At 33.8% G+C, this 21594-nt stretch overlaps 2 protein-coding genes across 5 annotated transcripts; both read left to right on the top strand.

The window, feature by feature from the left end:
* The first annotated feature begins 10106 nt into the window (after positions 1 to 10106).
* On the top strand, positions 10107 to 15467 carry LOC113510244 (uncharacterized). Of its 2 annotated transcripts, XM_026893698.3 has the most exons (4): positions 10107 to 10155; positions 10314 to 10399; positions 13422 to 13552; positions 14139 to 15467. In XM_026893698.3, the coding sequence occupies exons 1-4, from the start codon at positions 10118 to 10120 to the stop codon at positions 14289 to 14291; spliced, it is 408 nt and encodes a 135-aa protein (XP_026749499.3). In that variant the 5' UTR covers positions 10107 to 10117; the 3' UTR covers positions 14292 to 15467. The 2 variants fall into 2 exon arrangements, with proteins under 2 accessions (XP_026749499.3, XP_052748778.1); XM_052892818.1 differs by having other exon boundaries at positions 10132 to 10399; positions 14139 to 15463.
* A 1291-nt stretch (positions 15468 to 16758) lies between these two features.
* Positions 16759 to 20059, top strand: LOC128200199 (uncharacterized). Of its 3 annotated transcripts, none has more exons than XM_052892815.1 (3): positions 16759 to 16992; positions 17326 to 18099; positions 18187 to 20059. In XM_052892815.1, the coding sequence occupies exons 2-3, from the start codon at positions 17695 to 17697 to the stop codon at positions 18667 to 18669; spliced, it is 888 nt and encodes a 295-aa protein (XP_052748775.1). In that variant the 5' UTR covers positions 16759 to 16992; positions 17326 to 17694; the 3' UTR covers positions 18670 to 20059. The 3 variants fall into 3 exon arrangements, with proteins under 3 accessions (XP_052748775.1, XP_052748777.1, XP_052748776.1); XM_052892817.1 differs by having other exon boundaries at positions 16759 to 17447; positions 17526 to 18099; XM_052892816.1 differs by having other exon boundaries at positions 16759 to 18099.
* The last annotated feature ends 1535 nt before the right edge of the window (positions 20060 to 21594 follow it).

Below are 21594 nucleotides of genomic sequence, written 5' to 3'. Positions count from 1 at the left end.
TACTACAATATGCTTATAGAAAATCCTTCGAAGTTCTTTAAAATTGGTGTCATAAAAATAAATATATAAATAGGTTAAATAAATAAATAAATAAACGAATCAGATGATTTTTGTACAAATTTCGTAAAGCTGTTAATCATAGTCTGAGAGTAAGGTACATAATAAATCATATGTTTTTTTATTTAAGTCCGAGTGTCGCTTATAAGATGAATCTATTCTTTAATTTATATTAGAACCCTTTCATTCAATAAATTATAAATAAGATGTAAAAGCTTCCATGTAATCGCATCGAGATGGGAGCCTTAAAAAGGGCTTTCCGAAATTATATAAACAATTAAATGCTACAGATTAGGGAGCGTCGTGACCTAATGGTACCTATACTACCTTGACCTATAAATCTCAAAGGTCATAAGTTAAATTTAAATTGTTTACAGTTTAAATTGAATTCTTCTTCTTCTTTGTTGTTCTTCTTAGCTGAAATTGCATTTCGAACTGGGCTTACTAACTTATTAATTAAATAACGACTCAAAAATGCTTATAAACTTGCTTTAAAAAGTTTATTAAAATTAAAAGTAAAAAAATTGACAATTAAATCGCGCACAAAAAAAAAAACAAATTAATCCGAAAGACAGTGACAGATAAAATGTTTAACTGAATGTGGTTTTAACTTTGTAACACTTAAAGTGCTAGGTCAACATAATAATGAGTCAACAATTGACTCTGACTACCTCTTTAGGGATTGTAGTCGTGAATATGTATTTTATTTTTAATGAATAAAAGGAATTGACTTGCGTCTATTTTCGCTCGATCGATTTTGGGACCATCCGGGACCCTTAATCAGTGGCCATGACACGTACGTGGGCCTGACCTTTATCATTCTGGTAAAAGTTTGATGAGTATTCGATCAAAAATGAACGACGCTCTTAAAGTTAAAGTAAATACCACTATCTTACCAACTAAATAGGTCATTCTATTGAACTATTCTTGAAACTACACTAAGTTCATCCATGTTCGCTAATAACATCTGGCAAAATGCGAACACACCCACGCTCCGCACCACATGAGTAAGTGAGTCTACAGAGCCCAAGCTATATACGAGAGTTGGGGGGAAGGGATTGTTAGCAATGGAGTTTGACAGCCCTATTGCTAGCAATATGCCCATCAGGTCAACCTCCACGTGGTTCCCCCTGGAAACCATCGTGAGCAATTCTCGTTGAATTCGTCGTGATGGGCTAACTGACCTGTTTCATCCTTGTCTATCATCCTTCACTGGTGCCCTATCAGCGTATACCGATAGCGCGGTTACTATTTCATTATCACCTATAAAAAAAAAGCCATAACATATACGAGCAGCAAGAATATATACATACATAGAGCAGCGTACCTATCGTATTGATAGTTCTTAATAGATGACAATGGGATGGTAACCCCGCCTGCGCTGTCGGTATACGCTGGCTGGACACTAATGAGTGGTGATAAGTTAGGATGAAATCAGGTCTGTTAACTTATGACAAATTTAAAATTAAATGTTAAATTTATGATTCAACAAGAACTAATCACAATGGTTTCCAAGGGGAATCGCATGAAGGTTAACCTGACAATGTATGTTGCTAGCAATGGGTGTTAAGGTTCGTATTACCAACAATCTCGCCCCCCCACCCTTATACATCAACAGTTTTACGAATGCTTTTTTATAATAGGTTTATGCTGTTTTAGTTACTTATGAATTAAGGTAAATAATAATAGCGCTTGTTAAGGTTTTCGTTATTTAGGATACCTTAATGCAAGATCGTATTTTTAAAGTGATTGATCCAATAATGGCACGATCGAGAGATTTATGCACGGTATGTGTAAATGTCTTTATTGAACTTAATTTACTGAGAGTCACTTGTATGAACAAGGTTAGAAATTTGTGGTGAATACTAATCTAATATATAATAATTGTTACTATTCCTATCATATTAGACTTGTATGGAGCCGCTTGTATGGAGCTTGAGCTCTGTAAGGATGCTTATTCAAGTGCTCCACAGCACATTGGACGAATAACTACCGTGAGAGTCGACAGTCCTATTCTGTACCGTAATGTGACAAAGTTTTTAATACAATGAGACGAATGAACAGTAGACGAGCTTTCGATTTAGTATATTGAAATTAAATGTTGAACCCAAAGTCGAAACACCTGGGAATGGAAACGAAGTTTCGCTCAGAGATTTCTGAACATTAAAAAGGAATTTTGCTAGTTGGTTTGAATTGTTTTAAAGAATTATGTTTAATTCCTGTGGGATTGTGATGACTATTTCACGAGAGCGAAGCAAATAGTATAACAGCTAGTATGTAACATTTAACTTAATATTTTACTTACCTTTCTAGTTTGCCTTGATGGATACTACGTGTTTTCCTTTGGTCTATTTAGTTTATTTATATACTTATGTTTATGTACTATTATTTATATTATATATGTATATTTATGTAATTTAGTTTTATTCTTATATAAATGATATTTAGAATAATATGCATTATAATTGGTTACTTTTTTTTGTATTTATGTGTGTGTGTGTGTGTCACAGATGCCATTCACTTTTTATTCTGTACTTATTTACTATTTATGCCAAGTTGTCTGTAAAAGGTTGCTTTTAGCTATAAGGCCGCATTTTCTATATGCAAATTTTGTATAAATGCTTTTTGTATACATCACTTTTTTTACGCAATAATTTATTATTATTATTTACATTTTTCACTATTTTTCACTTCTTTGTATAGAATAAATAATACCATTACAGTAAATAGTACTCTATATTAATATTTCTAAAACAAAAACTTTTAAAAATATAACATATTGAATGTTTTCTTTATTTGTTATGTATTTTTTCTACTTTAAATTGCTTTAAATTGTATCAGAACTTCTCAAAGATTCACCTTTTATACTACTGTCTATAAAAAACAGAATTAATTAATAATTATACGGTAAAAGGTAAATCACTCAGAATACGTATGCCATCCGAACATTAGCTGTCTAAATAGACGAAGGTCTGACATATAGGATATATATGTATATGTGTAGTATATAGACATAATTACTATGTTTGTAATCGTTTATAATAGAAAACCCAACAAGAGTATGTTTGGATCTGGTTTATTGTAAAGTTAACAAGACATAATGAAAAGGTGACCAAGTTTTGTTGCATATATCACAGATTAGTAAAAAATAGAAATGTTCAATTAATTAATTTTAATTCGAAATAAAGAACTTTTGTTATTGTTGTTAATTAATTTTTATTTATATTACTGTTGGATAACAGCTAACTGTTTTATCATCATCATCATCATCATCACCATATCAGCCGTTAACTGTTCAGTGCTGAATATAGGCTAGAGGGAGGCCTAAGGAGGGCCTAAGAGGGAGGCTTAAGGGGTAGTAATTGTCATGCTTGGCATACGGGTTGGTAACCTCATTTAGACTTTGGTGATTTAAAAGAGACGCTGTTGTCCATCACTTGAGCTATCAGTTTCCTTAGTTACCTCTTATGACACCTACGGGAAAGGAAGGGGTGGCCCATTCTATGCCGAGACCCTACTGCGTATTATAGTCGAGCCAATTATTCCTTTATTTAAATTTTGATTTAATTGTGTCGAAACATTATACTGTTTTCATTAATTGTTATAAGTCATAGTTTTTTTAAATGAAATATTTATAGAATTTTCTATCAATTTCAAGAAAGAAAATACTCTCAATTTGACTGTATTCGATTTTTAATCCAATTTTCCATAGATATAAAAAAAAAATCTTTTTATTCCTAAATGTCAACTGTCGAGTGGCGCCATGATAAATTTGTATTTGTATTTTGGAATTTCGGAGTTAGTTTCCAGGGTAGATCCACCGTTCCGTGTTTACGAGCACATCATAATAAATTATCTATATAAACAAAGCTAAGCGCTCTTTATAGTATCTTCGTTATTACATTTACTTGAATAAGTTTGATTTATAGTAGTTAACAATTTGTTGAGAAATTGCGCGAAATGCGATTATTAAGAGTCGTAAACTCTGCGAGTTATCATCGCAAAAACTGTTCTGATGCCTCTTGGCATAGTTTAGGAGATTGAGACTTAATTTATAAATTAACTCGTTTTTGCATGATTTTTTTTATTAGTGAAATAAATCAAGGTGATATAATTCATGTTCAAAATTAAAGGACAAATGGTTAAAAAAAAAATTTGACAGCTATGTTTTTTTTCTGCAATGGACATTAAAAAGGTATCCAGATACGATCAACTTAAAGTAAACTTGTTCTTTTATATATTTTTTGGGCATTCAACGTTATGATGGAAATTGCCACCACTATGCAAAGAAGGGTTATAAGTTAAATATTTGATTGCCGTGTGGTTCCAGTATAGAATGGGCCATCCCTTCCTTCACTGTGCGTATCACAAGAGGCTACTAAGGGAACTCAATGGTCAAGTTATGGGCAGCAGCGTTCCTATTAAAAGCTAACTGCGGTTGCCAATCTGCCTGCTAAGTATAATAACTACAGGTAAAACTCTCCTTATTGGGAAGGCCTATTTTCAACAATGGACAGTCAATGGCTGATATAATAATGTAATTTATATGCAAATATAATCGAAATTAAACTTCGAATGCCTTTGTTAAAAGTGTACAACTACGGTTGATTATTGAAGGCGAAAATGTCAACCGCAATTTTATATTGTGTAAAAATTCCGATTACGTCACTAGAAGCTATGTTATTATTAGATTTCAGATATTTCTATCAAACTTTGAGATTTCAATTGATCTCGTTGAGTTTTTTTTTTGATGGGTGAAAATGGTATGGTAGCCCTGCTTGCGCTAACGGGATACGCTGGCGGAGCACCAGTGAAGGGTGATAGATGAAAATGAAAACAGGCCAGTTAACCCATCATGTCATCATGATGGGTTAACTGGACATGACATCATTAGGAATTAACCATGATAGTTTCCAGGGAGAACCGCGAGGAGGTCGACCTGGTTGGATATATTGCTAGCAATGGAATTCTCAGTCTTCACTGCTAACAATCCCTTTCCCCCCGATCTCGTTGAGTTGTATCCTATTCTTACACTAATCTGTTACTAAGTGTTACTGTATTTTTTTTGTATTGGATTTTTGTTAAATTATCATTCTGTTGGGTCACCCCTTCTTTCTCGTGGTTGCCGTAAGAGGCGACTAAGGGAGGGCGAGAGATGGGCAGCAGTGTCCCTTTTAAAACATCTCTAAAAGCCAGAATGCGGTTGCCAACCCGCCTCCTAGGCGTGGCAACTATTCACAAAACTCCCCTTATGGGAAATTAACAAATAAATTTATATAAATAGTGTAATCATCATCATATCAGCCTTTACTGTTTTCTACTGAACATTAGCCTCTCTTGGAGGGTTTTTCCAGTAGTTGTCACGCTTGGGAAGCGGATTGGCAACCGCAGTTACGCTTTTAGAGATGTTTTAAGAGGGACGTTGCTGCCTATCCCTCCCCGTTTTCTCTTAGTCGCCTCTAACTACACCCTTGGGTAAGGAAGCGGCGGCCTATTCTATGCCGGGATGAGACGACTTTAATAGTTAAACCAATCAGACATACTATCTTTATAAAAAAGATATACAGCGATTCGTTAACAACTTGTTAGCAAGGGTGGACTTGTCTAAAGAGATCTTTTCTAACTATCCTAACACGGGGGGAAAGGGATTGTTAGCAGTGGAGACTGAGAATTCCATTGCTAGCAATATATCCAACCAGGTCGATCTCTTCGCGGTTGTCCCTGGAAACTATCGTGGTTAATTCCTGATGAATTCATCATGATGGGCTAACTGGCCTGTTTTCATTCTCATCTATCACCCTTTACTGGTGCTCCGCCAGCGTATCCCGTTAGCGCAGGCGGGGTTACAATACCATTTTCACCCATCAAAAAAAAAAACCATCCTAACACGGTGAAGGACTTTATAACTTCAGTTTTGTTTCAGCATAGTTTGGATTATAAGAGGTGCAACGGTACAAAAGTTGTCTGGAAGAAATTGCTTTAGTGATAAGATCACATTTTATACTTCATAAGTGTAATATATATTTATGTTTCTTTTTCTTTAATGCACAATAAAATTTTGTACAAGTGGCGAGCTTAATGTATGGCATTCTCTATCAGCTAACCATATTTTTTGTTCGATTTTATTTTTTTGTATGTATTTTAGGGAATATCTTCATTAATGTGCGAGCGATGCCAGCGACTTTTAAAATACAAAAAAAAAAAAAATATTTTGCATATTAATTCAAAATAATAATAAAATTGTCACACTTGAAGTTTTTGTACTTATAAAATAATTTTGAATTATTTAAAGAGGTCTCCAGTCCCCAGGACTAATATAATGGTGGGCATCCGACATAAAGTAATTAATCATGGCTTATCTTTCTTTGTACTGCGTGACCGTTGAGAGAATTATAAGCAGTGCTTTAAATAAAACAGATGTAAAACAATGGTGAGTGTAGATGATATACAATGACACTGAGAATAAATGTGCTTCATGATCCTGAAGAGATTTTGACCACATACCATTCACGTTTAATTCAATTTGTCTTTATTCAAATAGACTTGTTTACAAGCACTTAACACACGCACGCACGCATGCACGCACGCACGCACGCACGCACGCACGCACGCACGCACGCATGCACGCACGCAGGCACACACACACACAATTCCTATAGTAATAGTAAGATTTATATTTAACCAACCGTAACACGATATCTTAGCATGAAGATTAGGCAGTTGGTTTGAATATATAACACCTTTTAATAATTATCATAATGTATGTTTTGCCACTATCAAAATTGCTATTTTCCTCGAAAAACAAAACATACTCAATTAGAAGTGACTGACAATAAAAAATAAAATATATCTCTTGGAATTTAATAGGCTGAGGAAGTCATGTGACAAAAAGTCGAAAAAGTAAACGATAAATAATACAAGAACGCTATTCATCGGAGATGAAGCGAAATAAAACCCTCGCAAAATTTACGGCCGCACTGAAGTGTCAAGGAGACTTTTCATTGAGATCCGAATTTAGCACCTAAGTTCACAGGGTTGCTACCGAAGTAAGTGTACACAATGTTTTCTTGTATACATTAATCTATACTTATAATAAATCTGTCGAGAGGTCAATTCTGTACATGAAATACATTTCCAAAATAATTATCAGGGGGTGATTAGTGATCGATACTAATGCCAAAAATGCAATCAATAAAATTTTTGTTTGTCTGTCTGTATGTTCGTTACAGAAACAAAAACTACTCGACAGATTTTAACGAAACTTGGTACAATTATTCTTCATACTCCTGGACAGGTTATAGTATACTTTTCATCACGCTACGATCAATAGGAGCAGAGAAGTGAAGGGAAATGTTAAAAATGTCCACCCGTGCGACGCTGGGACGGGCCGCTAGTATGAAATATACACCAGAGGGAGACTTTGTACAAAAGTCGTTTGCCCATTCGTGTTTCAACCGTGAAGCAGTTGTGTTTGCACAACTGTGTTTTAGTTTGAAGGATGGGATATAGCAGTGAATTTACAGGGTGCATAGGAATAACACCTGAGTCCTCGAGTTGAGGATGGCAACGCATGCGGGGTATTATGGGCGAAACAGTATACTCTGTTATGTCCATGGTACTGCACATGTCTATAGACGACGGTTAACATTTTCCATCAGGAGGGCCGTCAGCTTGCTTTGCCATTCTATGTTGTATAAAAAATAAAAATAAAAAAAATACTGTAATTACGTTTGAATATCGCAAGCCAACTGCATGTTAAAACAAAAAGTACCAGTTTACTAATAGCATACCTTGAATATTTATGTAAATATTTATTTTAACTTCTGTTTAGCACTATTACTGCCCACCCACTACTTCCTATGCCACTGTGTTAGGTTGACTGGAAGAAATCTCTTTTAGAGATAAGTTCACCTTTGCTAACATTGTTATTAAATTATTGTTGTTATATGTATGTTTCTGTATGATATATATATATATATATATATATATATATATATATATATATATATATATATATATATATAACATTTCATACAGAAACGCCACAATCCGTGCCTGTCACAACTACAGAAGTAATAATATGTACATACATATAACAATGAGTGCATGTGTAGTTACAATTAGCGCTGGGAAATATAGTTTCGAGTGCTGAAGCGTGTTTGAGAGGGGGTGAGGTCAGATCGCAGCGGGTGCCAGGGAGTGTCCATACTTTTTTTTATTATTAAATCAGCTGTTACCTGTTCATGACTGGGTATACGCCTTCCCCATAAGAGGGGGGGGGGGGGGGGTTAATAGTTACTACGCTTTACAGGCGGGTTGGCAATCGTAGTTAGGCTTTGGTGATATTTTAAGTAGCATGCTGCTGCCATCCTTCGACCATAAAATTCTTTTAATCACCTGTTAAAACATCCACGAGACAAAAATTTCTAAAAATATTGTTTTGGTTTCTTAAGATTCTTTAAAGGGTGACTATGAAATAGTAACCCCCTGCGTTACCAGTATGTACTGTCGAGGCACCAGTGATAGATGATAGGTGAGAATGAAAGCAGATCAGTTGGCCCATCGTAACAAATTCGACAATTATGAATCACGATAGTTTCCAGAAACCGCGTGGAGTGCGACCTGAGAAAGACCATTTTGGGGAGAATGACGGATTCCCCAGTTTTATGGTGAATAGTAAATAAATAATTAATTGTTTTTTTAATAATAAACTGCTATCAACAGGTGAACCGTATGCTTGTTTATCATCTCAGTGGCATAAAAAAGAATCACTTTTCCCCCGAAAAATAAGATTAAAAGAGTATCTGTTGATTGTCTGCATAATATTTAACCTGTTGAAATTTTTCACATAACCTCAGGTAAATTTTAAATCTAGGGTCGGCGAGGCAGCTTCGAATAAAGTATGATATCCTTAATTTTATGCCTTGAATCTGACATAGAAAGGATCTTAAAATGTCTGCCTTGCGAACAATATAAAAGGTAGCTAGGCAAGTTTCGTCCTTATTTCGTGTTGGATAAAGGTTAAAGTCGAACTAACGTGAACAATGTATTATGAAGATTTCGTTTTTGAATTTTTTTTACCTCTAGCAAAGTTCTAATCTGAAAATTTTCTTATTAACCGACGAAATACAAAAGCAATGGTGGTTATCCAAATTGATGTACGTATATAAGAACTTATATATTATTTCATATATATATATATATATATATATATATATATATATATATATATATATATATATATATATATATATATATATATATATATATATATATATATACCCCGTAAACGTTGTTTTACCACTTATTGCGAAATATAAAAATCGCGATTACAAGACAGGGGTTGATCGTAAAACGATGAAAATTTAAAGTTGTGTGTATTTTTCAAAATGCTTAATCATAATAAAATAAAAATGGAAAAATTTGTTCAAAAAATAAAAAGAAATATTTTGAGAAGGTCACCCTTACCATTAAGGGGTATGAAAAATAGATGTTGGCCGATTCTCAGACCTACCCAATATGCACACAAAATTTCATAAAAATCGGTAAAGCCGTTTCGGAGGAGTTTGGTAACAAACACCGTGACACGAGAATTTTATATATAAGATATATATATATATATATATATATATATATATATATATATATATATATATATAATATCCAGTTCTCAATCTCGTAATCTATATACTTATGTGGCTATTTGCTTAATAGATAATTAAGCTTTCCAAAGGGAGACTGTACAAAAGTCATTTGCTTGGGTACCTCTGTCCCATTCGTGTTTCTACCGTGAAGCAGTTGTGTTTTTCTTAGACAGATATATATATATATATATATATATATATATATATATATATATATATATATATATATATATATATATATATATATATATATATATATATATATATATATATAATTCATATCAAAATAGAATTAGACAGACGTAAACAATAATGTTTGCAGTAAGTAATAATTATTTATGTACATTAATATTGTAGGTAAGTTAAGTTATCACTTAGAGTTCATTGAAACTGATATTAAGTAAGTCAGCTATCATATGTTATGTAACAGTCGTATTGTGAGAACGGTGTCAAAGTGAGTTGATTAAATCACACTAAATTAATAATTAAATCTCACTAAATTAACAATTAAATTAATATCTAATAGTGTCTATTTATAGTTATGTTTCTAAAGTGTCTATTAATTATTAACATATGCATTATTGTGATTGTTCTGGGCGGTGATGTGAGCAGTGATGAAGACTATATGGATGCTGTTATAGCTTTATTGTTGAACGGTGATAATGTAGATTTCATTGAAGACGGTGATAAGGAAGACGGTGAATATATTTTTTTTTTGTGATAAAAATTCTATTATTATTATTAATTCGAAAGTTTGGGCCAAAGGATGGATGTTTATTACTCTTTCATGCAAAAACTATTGAACGGATATACCATATATAAAATTTATTACACTGATACGTTTTTTTTTAATGGGTAAAAATTAAATGGTAACTCCACCTGCGCTATCGGTATACTCTGACGGGGCACCAGTGAGAGATGATAGGTGAAAAGCAGGCCAGTTGGTCCATAGAAACGAATTCATCAAGAAGTAATCATGATGGTTTTGCGTGGAGGTTGTCTTGTATATTGCTAGCAATAGGGTCGTTAGATGCCTTCACCAACAATCCCTTTCTCTTACACCGATAGATTATGTAGTATTTTTTTTTTTTTTTTATAGAACTTAGAATGGCAAACAAGCTGACGGCCACCATGGACATAACAGAGTATACTGTTTCGCCCATGATACCCCCCATGCGTTGCCATTCCTGAGGACTCAGGTGTTATTCCTCTGTACCCAGTAAATTCACGCCATATCCCACCCTTCAAACCGAAACACAGCCATGCAAACACAACTGCTTCACGGTTGAAACACGAATGGGACAGAGGTACCCAAGCAATCGACTTTTGTACAAAGTCTCCCTCTGGTAACTTAATATATAAAATACTCTATATTTGTACACTGATTTTGTGTAAAACAAATATGGGAAGGGGGAGGGATTGGTAGTAATATGGACTATCTGTTCCATTGCAACATATCCGGACCAACTCCCACTCCACGACCTTTCATATCAATTTTTCTTAAATAGTTTTCACGTACAGATATTGTTTTGTTGTAATTTTTTTATATTAGTAAGATTAGTAATAAAAAGTATTAAGAATGAATGTAGATGGCTATAAGAGCAGAGGAAGACCTAAAAAGACATGGATGGATTGTGTGAAAGACGATATGGCCAGAATGGGAGTGAATGCGGAAATGACTGGGAATAGAAAAGAATGCAAGAGGAAAACATATTACGCCGACCCCAAATAATAATTGGGATAAGGGTAGAAAGATGACGATAGTAATAAAAATCATGAAAATGATTACTAATAAGTGCCCAATGATGGTAAAACGTAGCGTTCTATTTAAAATACAAATTCTAATTCATAACTAAATCTACTTACGAAAAAAAAATGTAAAAATAAAAGTAAATTATATAAAAAAAATCGCCCGTCATGTGTGTAAAACCACTGGCAAACCCCCCTTTATGGGGGAGACTATGTTCATCAGTGGACAGTTAACGATTGATTTATTTATTTATTTATAAAAGACACACCAACAATATGCTCACAATAATTAAGCAGACAATATACAATATTATTAGTAAGTAAAAGAGAAAAACTACTATTCAAAAATGCTTAAATCTAAGTTTGAACAAAAAAGTCTTACTCCTCCTTACCAAGCTTAAGGCCATATGAACACACACACACATATATATATATATATAAAGGTGTATACAGCTCTCACAGATAAGGGTCAATGTACACCAACTAACAATTACGAGTATATGTATTATTGATATAATACAGTATATAAAAAAAAAAATATAAATACATAAATAAATGTATTTAAGAATACGTATTGGTAACGAGTACTTATGAACTCGTTCTTACAAAGTTTCAAATTACTAAGAGAGCTGTGGAGAGGGCTATGTCCGAAAAAGTATTCGAAACATTTGACAAATCCGAAAACCGATGGGGAAAAGTATCTCAAGTGACTATAAAAGCGATTGCGATTGCATAAATTACCATAATCGGTTTAAAATTGGACAAGATACAGTGAAAAATATACAAAAATATATAGATATTGTTTGTTTGTTTGTAACATTTTATTGTACAGTAAAATGTTAAAATAAAATACAGAGTTCTTAATAAAAGAATGGCTTTGAATATCTGATAGAAACTGTGAATTGGTGGAGATAAAAAATGTGTCACTGAGGAATTCAAGAATGTTATAATAACCACTTGTTAATCAATAGCCTTGGAATTTCTTCTCATATCTTAAAAGTAGAATGGTCACGCACAATGCGGTTTCAAAGGAGCTTCCTCTTGCGAACACTCAGGTTCCGGAATGATTTTCCTGCCGAAGATTTCTCAAGAGACTTCCGCATGGGGTTCTTAAAAAAGGCATCTTAAGGTTTCTTAATATGCTTATTTGCCACCAAAGTAGTATAAACAAAGACCTTTTCAATTTAATTTTGAAAATTGCTTAAGTATAAGTGCTTTCCAGATAGATGCATTATATTTCTCTATAACAGGCTAGTAAATAACTTTATATAACTTAACGAACTTTTCTATTGGCTCGTGTCTGAGCGCTTTCCTTTGTACATTTAAACTCAATTACAAGCTATTCTCTTGAGATGTAGGTGGACTGGATCAGGTATAACTGTAAGATACTTGCTATGACTGTAAACTTTATAGATTTCAATCCATTAAAGGTGGATATTGTAGTAAATTTGACGTGTGACCTCAGGATAGAACAAGCCACCCCCTTCTTTCCCGTGTGTGTCGTAAGAGGCGACTAAGGGAGGCCAAGGAATGGGCAGAAGCATCCCACTTTAAACATCTCTAAAAGCCTAACTGCGGTTGCCAACCCGCCTGTCAAGCGTAGCAACTACTGGCAAAACTCCCTTTATGAAGAAGGCTTGTTGAAGGCGTGTTTATGTTCAGCAGTGGACAGTTAACGGGTGACACGTTGTTATTTTCAAAATCATACTTACACTCCTGCTCATAATATTTATATTATACCCTTAATTGAAATACAGCCATGCAAGTAGCAGCTTCGAAGTTGTTCTATTCCAGATCAAATATTTGACCTCCTTATGTAACATGACACCTACTCTTTCCTTTATCTGGTCTATGCGGTTCTTCCTAGTTCTCCCTCCTTCTCTTTTGCCCTCTATCTTTCTTTTTAGCATGATCTTTATAAAATCATCATGTTAAATAAAATGATCCAGCATTTTGCGACTTCATTTTTAGAAGACACACCGATCCTGACTGGAGGTATTTGGAAATGTGGTGACTGTGAGGACGTCGACGAGTCTAAACTCATCTATAGTGAGAGCAACGATATCGATACTGGCATGACAGATGACAATGTGGATATACAGGTAATGTTGCTGCTACTAAATTTTCTCACTCGTATCTCTGCTGTGAAGTAGCTGTTCTTGCTGTTTGTAAGGTGGAATATTAATAATGCGGACTATCAGTAAGAATTATATTTTAACATCGCCGTGTGGTCCCTATATAGAATGGGCTACCCCTTCTTTTCCCGTAGATATCTTGAGAGATAGAGAAGAAGAAGAAGAGTAGAAGAAGAATGGTCGATGATGATGGATGCGCAGCAGCGTCCCTTTTAAAAAATCACCAAATCTTAATTGCGGTTGCCAACCCGCCTACCAAGCGTGGCAATTACTGGCAAACACTCCCTTATGGGGGAAGCTTATAGTTCAGCAGTGGACAGTTAACGGCTGACATGATGTCATATTAAAAATCATACTTATATTCGTATTCATAATACTTATACTACATCGTTAACTGAAATACCGCCATGCAAGTATAATTGCTTGCCAGCAAAAATATTAGCGAATTCACGAGATAAAATGATATAGCGACATCTAGTGTCTTGTTTTTCTTACGCAGTCGCTAACCGAAACGATCTATTGATATTGATTTTTGCTATTTATTTCTTTACAGATTGGTCTTGCATTGACGAATATGCGATGTGTAACCGTCCGAGCAGATGTCGCTGGCATCGTCAGACGGATGGCGGGCGCGTGTAGAGGGGAAACCGTCACACTAACTGTTGCGCCCGCGCAGCACTTCACTGTGAACGTATATGGAAATTAAATATGTAATAATAGTAATACAAACAGACATAATACTTTTTAGAAATAATAATTTATTTAATGGCGAGAATAGATGTAAATGCAATTACAAGAAAGAAGAGAAATATCGCGGTAAACAGGGCGATAATATTTTTTTAAACAACGCCATCTAGTTCCGCATGAAGAGATTGTACTTTGAGAACTAGTTAGTAATATAATGTATAATAATTTTACGAATATTTATTGTATTATTCGCTGAATTTAAATATAATGACAACTCTACTATGTTTAACTTACCTAAATAAGTCAAGCCACAGATTTCTCACATAAATGAAAGGATAAAGTATAAAATAACCTACCATTACAAAGATGTTCAGAAAGAACCATTATTTTCCAGTAAAAATAAATAAAATAAAAATTCTAAAACTAATATTTATAATTTATGTTGATATTAAATGTCGATAAACGGTCGTTAATCCGAAACAGCTTGTCTTTTAACATAGACTTCCTCTAAAGAGTTCCATTCCGCCTTGTACTTTGCTTTGCGGGTCCATATTGGGCCGGCTGTTTTCCTAATGTCATCCTTCCATTTTTTTTTATACAACTTAGAATGGCAAACAAGCTGACGGTCCACCTGGTGGAAAGTGGAAATCGTCGTCTATAGATATGAGCAGTACTAGGGACATAAGAGAGTATACTGTTTCGCCCATGATACTTCCCATGCATTGCTATTCCCGAGGACTCAGGTGTTATTCCTCTGTACCCTGTAAATTCACTGCCATATCCCGCCCTTCAAACCGAAATACAGCCGTGCAAACACAACTGTTTCACGGTAGAAACACCAATGAGACAAAGGTGTCCAAGCAAATGACTTTTGTACAAAGTATCCCTCTGGGACTTTCATTGTACTTGGTATATTAAAATTTTATGTTACAATTATTCACCTCAAGATATAATAGCGCAGTTATAAAAAAATTACGCCGTATAATGTTCGAGTCGCCTTTTAATTAAGCAAGTTTATAGCTTATTTAATTTTAATGAGGCAACTTTTAACACGCTCGTACAAAAATACCATGATAATTATAACTAAAAAGTTTATGTAATGACGCCTCTTTGTTTTTCTCATTAATTGCAATTTATGGACAAAGTTAATAATATTTCCATACTTATAAGAAAAATTGTGATACACTTTTAATTATTATAGTGACTTAATTAATTAAATTAAGAACTGTTTGCCTGTTACTTTTTTTTATACAACTTAGAATGGCAAACAAGCTGTCGGCCCACCTAATGGAGAGTGGTAACCGTCGCCTATAGACATGAGCAGTACCATGGACATAACAGAGTATACTGTTTTGCCCATGATACCCCCCATGCGTTGCTATTCCGGAGGACTCAGGTGTTATTCCTCTGTACCCAGTAAATTCACGCCCTTCAAACCGAAACACAGCCATACAAACACAACTGCTTCATGGTAGAAACACGAATAGGACAGAGGTACCCAAGCAATCGACTTTTGTACAAAGTCTCCCTCTGGTATAAATTGTTACTTGGTACGTGTGGAATTTATATATATTTTATAGGATTTTATTAGAATACTTTATTGGACTTGAACAAAAGATACAGCGATTAGTTACAACTTGTAAAGTAAGTAACTAATAAAAAAACTTGTAACTTGTAGATTTTGCCAGTAGTTGTCATGCATTGCAGGCAGGTTGGAAACCACATTTAGACTTTGGTGATGTTTTAGGAGGTTATTGCCCCCTTATTCGCCTCTTACGACGGAGAAGATGACCAAAGTCCTAGCACAGAAGGTCGGTGTGGCTTTTAGAAATAGGAAAACTAATGAAATGGACCATTTTTAGATAATATATCAAGATCTATGGGCATGCGGCAGCGTGTCCAATCAAATTCAATAAAATATACATTAATTTTAAATTATAACTTTAGAAATACAAGTGTAAAAAGCGCATCCAATTGGGTCTGCTAATTTTTTGTGTGATATCGGAACAAACGTACAGGCAGACAGACAAACAATATTTTTAAAAAAGATATCGTTTTAACTCTTCGTATCAATTGGTTATTGTCAACAAACGATCAAAACATGAGCTTGAAAAATTTGTTACCATTCAGGCACCTTTGAACGACAGTCAAGCGTTGCCTTACTGAACTGTTACAGTTTTAGGCAAAAATATTTCTGAATTAATATTTTAAGAAAAAATAATATTTAAAAGATCCTATATAAACAATATTTCTAGCGTGAATATTTCTAATATGATTATTAAAAATAATAAATAAATAAATAATATAAATATAACCTCTGTTGCTGGCAACTTGGCCTGCCGGCCATTTTTATATAATTTTTTTTTATATTATTCTTTCTCATATATTAATTTTTGACACCTTTTTATTTGTTAGTTCAAATGTATACAGTTTGCATGATATCGCACGCTTAATAATAAATAGAAATAACTCAAAAATCGGGAAAATCTAGTTTTTGTAATAAAACATAATAATAATGCGAAAAGAATAGGTAGAGTTCGACAGCCTTTCAATTTTCATGAATAAGACGGAGATAAAAGATCGATCGCCTCTTTCATTCCAAACGGGTTGGCAATGTTGTCTGTCAAAAAGCGATGCATTTAGTGATGAATCAATCTTGGTAAAAAGTAGACGTACGTTTTTGTGGCGTAAAGTAGAATATTGCTGTTTACAATTAAAACGTGAGTATATTATTCATATTTTTTTAATAATAAAATGCAATATTTCAATTTAATTCTATTTAATATTTAAAATTGTGGTATTGTCAAATGCATAATCTGTACTTATTTCAGTTTAGTTTTAAATTGTTTCAGTGGTTTAAGAAGTAACTTGAGTTATTTCAGTTTATTTTTAAAATTCTATCGCATTTTTTGTAACATTAAAACCTATTTCAGTTTATTATCAAAATGTGGTAAGAGTTGGGTTAAATTTTTGTTTTTATCTCAGTTTATTATTAATAGCAAAATAAATTTAATTGATGTTATTGTAAGTTATTGCTTTTTCTGATTATCTAGGCTCTGCGACTATGCGAAAATGTTTTCAAGAGGCCGAAAGATTTTAGGTCTACTAAATATCCCAGCAATCGAAAATGAGGGAGAATTAGTGTCAAGTGTTGGACATTGATTCAGATTTATTGGTAAGGCACTTACTGTGTCATTCCTTATTACTATTTGCAAACATAGGTAAGCGCAAACCTAATCAACGGTTGTTTCAGAATTCACAAGATCAAGATAATACCTCGTTAAACATAGAAAATATTAATCATTCGAACGAAAACTTTGATATGATATTAAGTTATTTAGAAGTGAGTACTATGTTACATTTTCAATTATTATTTTAATTAGTTTCACAAGTTTGTATGAAAACAAAGGAGATCCGTTTTAATGATTATTTACTTTTTACAAAAACCAATTTCGGTTGAAATTAAGAGCAATATTAGTACCAAATATGACCAGCCTCTTTCTATAACAAAAAGTCAAAAATGTTTTCCTTTGAACCTTGTACCTGATTATGATAATCAGTCGTGCATAGAAGACGAGAAGACAGTCGCAAATACTGCGCGTCGTTCATCTACCAGTTTGATTTCTTCTTCAAATTTGTTTGGATCCTCTTCAAATTCAGACAGTTTAACGTCATCCAACAAATCTGGACGAACAGAAGGAAGTTCTGTTTATTTCCAAGTACTTAGACCTAACCAGATTGCGAATGTTTCTTCTGTAGAATCGAGCCAAGACGACATTATTGAGAATATGCCGATGACAGATCAGTTAAAATACAGCAGAGACAAAGTAATTTTCAGTTTATTTTCGACTTATTTATCTTTTATTATATTTCTCTAAGTTTTTTTATTTATTTGCCCTTTCATTTCTTTGCAGCTACAACTTGCAATTAATTCTGCCTTACATAAGCGTAGATGCTGCCTTAATAACAATTTGGGGACAATATCTCCAATATACACTGATGAGAGTGATGTATATGACGATGTCGCAGATCCAACATTTGTTTCCGAAGATCAACTTACTGAAAGCTGTAGAAGGAGGTTTAAATTAGTCCCGGCAACCTCTAGTTCTTCAGATTCCGAGCCTGAAGTTGAGATTGAGCAAAAAGGTCGTAAACGAACCCAGTGTCTACAAAAATGGAAACAAAATAAGGCAAAACAATTGAGAAATCTTGGAGAAAAATATGTATCCCTTTCTAAAACTAAAAAGACGATGCCAAGCCGTTGTCTTAAAATACCATGTGAAGAGAAATGCCACTTAAAATGTTTTCAAAATATTAGCACTGAGGAAAGATATAAGATATTTCGTAATTTCTGGAAATTAGGTGATTTAGGTGAGCAAAGAGCTTTTATCAATTAGTCTATGGTTGACCTGATGCCCAAGTATGCAGAAATGCATAAAATGAATAAACACAAATGCAGAAAAGCCAAGAGCTCCAAACAAGGCCTACTACTTAACCTCAAAGAATGTCAGGATTAGAGTCTGCAAATTATTTTTCAAAAGCACTCTAGATGTGACTGACCGCATGATACGTACAATCCAACATAAAAAAGATAGTACTGGAATAGTGCAAGGAGACCTTCGAGGAAAGCATGGGAACCACAGGCAATTGAATAAGGAATTATAGTAATATAAGGAAGCATATAGATTCCATTCCTCGGATTGAGCCGCATTATGTTCTTCAAGGCAGTATATTGACACAATTTTAATGTCAATACAGGAAGAGTATCAGTAAACTGGAATGACATAAAACAGATAAAAGTTTCTAAGGAGAATCCATTTACAACTTACTACAAAACATCTTACGAACAAAAGACCTGTCAGGAAATCGATATAAGGAACAAACGAAAGAAGATGCCACCCATTAATTTAATCTCTCTTGAAAAAGCATATACTGAAAAGCAAGAGTTAAGTGATAATAAGAAGAAAGACTTACGGGAACTTCTCAATAAAGGTCTTATTCCTCCATATTATTATCAAAACTTCAACAATACTACTTTGTCTGATTAAGTTAAAACCTATACTAATTTTTCATAGTGATTTTATATTATTAAGTACTACGATATAAAAGGGATTTTTTTTTAAGTTTTTGATTATTAGAGATTTTTATTTTTTTGTTTGTTTTAGAAGTCGATTTTGTTTTAAGCTTTAGATCTCAATTATTCCAAAGTATAGGTTAAATAAAAAGTACCTTAGTACGTTATTTGTGTAGTCCTAATTTCACTAAGGCTCATTTTATTTGATTTATTGAACATGATGATGATTATTATATTTAAGTATTAAGATTAACGTGATGATCTCTACCTTACTCAATGTGTATTAAACAAGGCTGTTTTAGTTTATGCTAGAAGTTCCTACTTATGTTATTTTCATATTTTTTGTTACTAGTTTGTAAGTCTATAGGTGCAAAACTTCAAGACTGAAAGTTTATGTTGATTAAATAGTATCCAAGCCAAGTCGTAGTTTTGTTTTTCACTGTTTTTTTTTATAACATTTTACTAAATAATTCTGTGAATACAGAATTTATTTCAGATTAAATTTATGTTTTTAAAAGTAGCATAAATAAAAAAAGAAAATATTTTGATATAAATTTCAGTAGTCGTATACTTACAGATCAAAAGAGAAATAACACTCATAGCTACCAATGATTTAATTTTTCTTTTAAAATAAAAGAGAACTATTTAGTTAAGTGCCATAGCTTATATGTTTTTGATTACTTTGTTTTTGTAATAAACTGAAATAAGTCGCAGGCTTTTTTTTTTTTCAGTTTTTTTCGGAGTTTCCAATATTGTAAAATGGTAATTGCTATACCAAATTGAAGGTCGATATCTCTACTTTTAGATTAATTTCTTTTATTTTGAGAAATATGACAATTTTTTACCTTTTTTTCATATTTAGTGCAACGAGTCAAACTTGCAAAACTTAAAACGTAATTTCCCAACATTTCAAATTTTTGAGTTATTTCTCTTTATTATTAAGCGTGCGATATGCTGTTTCATTGTTCCTTCAGTCATAAACCATAATGATATAGTCACAAGGTTTTTTGTCCCTTGTGACAAACGAGCATGCGGCTCACCTGATGGTAAGTGACTACCGCCGCCCATGATCACCCACAACACTAACGGCATTGCAGGTGTGCTGCTGGCCTTTTAAAAAGGAATATGCTCTTTTCTTGAAGGTTATGTTGTCATATCGGTTTATAAATACTGCTGCTGGAAGTTGATTCCAAAGAATGGTTGTACGTGGAAGAAAGTGCCTTGAAAAACGCACGGTGGAAGACCGCTATTTGTCTAGATGGTTGGGATGCTTTAGTTTATGGCGGGTTGTACGGTGATGAAAATCAGCAGCAGGTATCAATCCGAATAATTCCTCAGAGCATTCATCGTTTTCTGGACGAAAATCGAATGGTAACTTCGCTTTCGCCATCGGCATACGCTAGCAGGGTACCAGTGAGAGATGATGTGTGAGGATGAAGCAGGTCAACAAGAATTAATCACATTAGTTTCTAAGTATTTTTTTTAATGGATGGTAATGGAATAATAACCCCCCGCCTGTGCTATCGGTGTACACTGGCGGGGCACCAGTGAGGGATGACTGGTGAAGATGAAAAGGCAGGTCAGTTAGCCTATCGTAGCGAATTTAACGATAATTTAGTCAAGATGGTTTCCAGGGGGAATCGCGTGGAGGTCGACTTGGTAAGGTATATTGACAGTAATGGGGACTAACCTCCCCATCTGAAGCACTTGTCGTCTGTTGCTGTTGAACATACAAAAAAACAATCGAAAGGAATGTAAATATCATATTAATGTTTGTACATGTGCTAGGACAAACGAGTATTACTGAAAACAATGGATACTATGATTTTACTATTTAATAACTGACATACGATGGTTCAGAGGTTAATAATTGCATATACTCGTAAATTAGAATCTGTACGTACTGTCTGTCAAGTTTATGTCATTTATCATGACGTCACTATTGTTATTACATAATAATTTATAATAAACAAAACATTGGTATACCTATAATTTTTTTGCATGGCTGTGTTTCGGTTTGAAGGGTGGGATATGACGTGAATTTACAGGGTACAGAAAAATAACACCTGAGTCCACAGGAATGGCAACACATGGGGGGTATCATGGGCGAAACAGTATACTCTGTTATGTCCATGGTACTGCTCATGTCTATAGGCGACGGTTACCACTCTCCATCAGATGGTCACTTCAAAAAAGTGAGCGTATCAAGTGTTCTCGCCAGTTTTTGGAGCTCTGTGAAGAGAGTAGG

Source organism: Galleria mellonella, unplaced genomic scaffold (genome assembly GCF_026898425.1).
Source record: "Galleria mellonella isolate WM207_F2 unplaced genomic scaffold, CSIRO_AGI_GalMel_v1 utg1674, whole genome shotgun sequence".
In the NCBI taxonomy this organism is placed as follows: domain Eukaryota; kingdom Metazoa; phylum Arthropoda; class Insecta; order Lepidoptera; family Pyralidae; genus Galleria; species Galleria mellonella.
The sequence above is the reverse complement of the archived record's forward strand: the minus strand, read 5'-3'. Positions and strand labels throughout refer to the sequence as shown.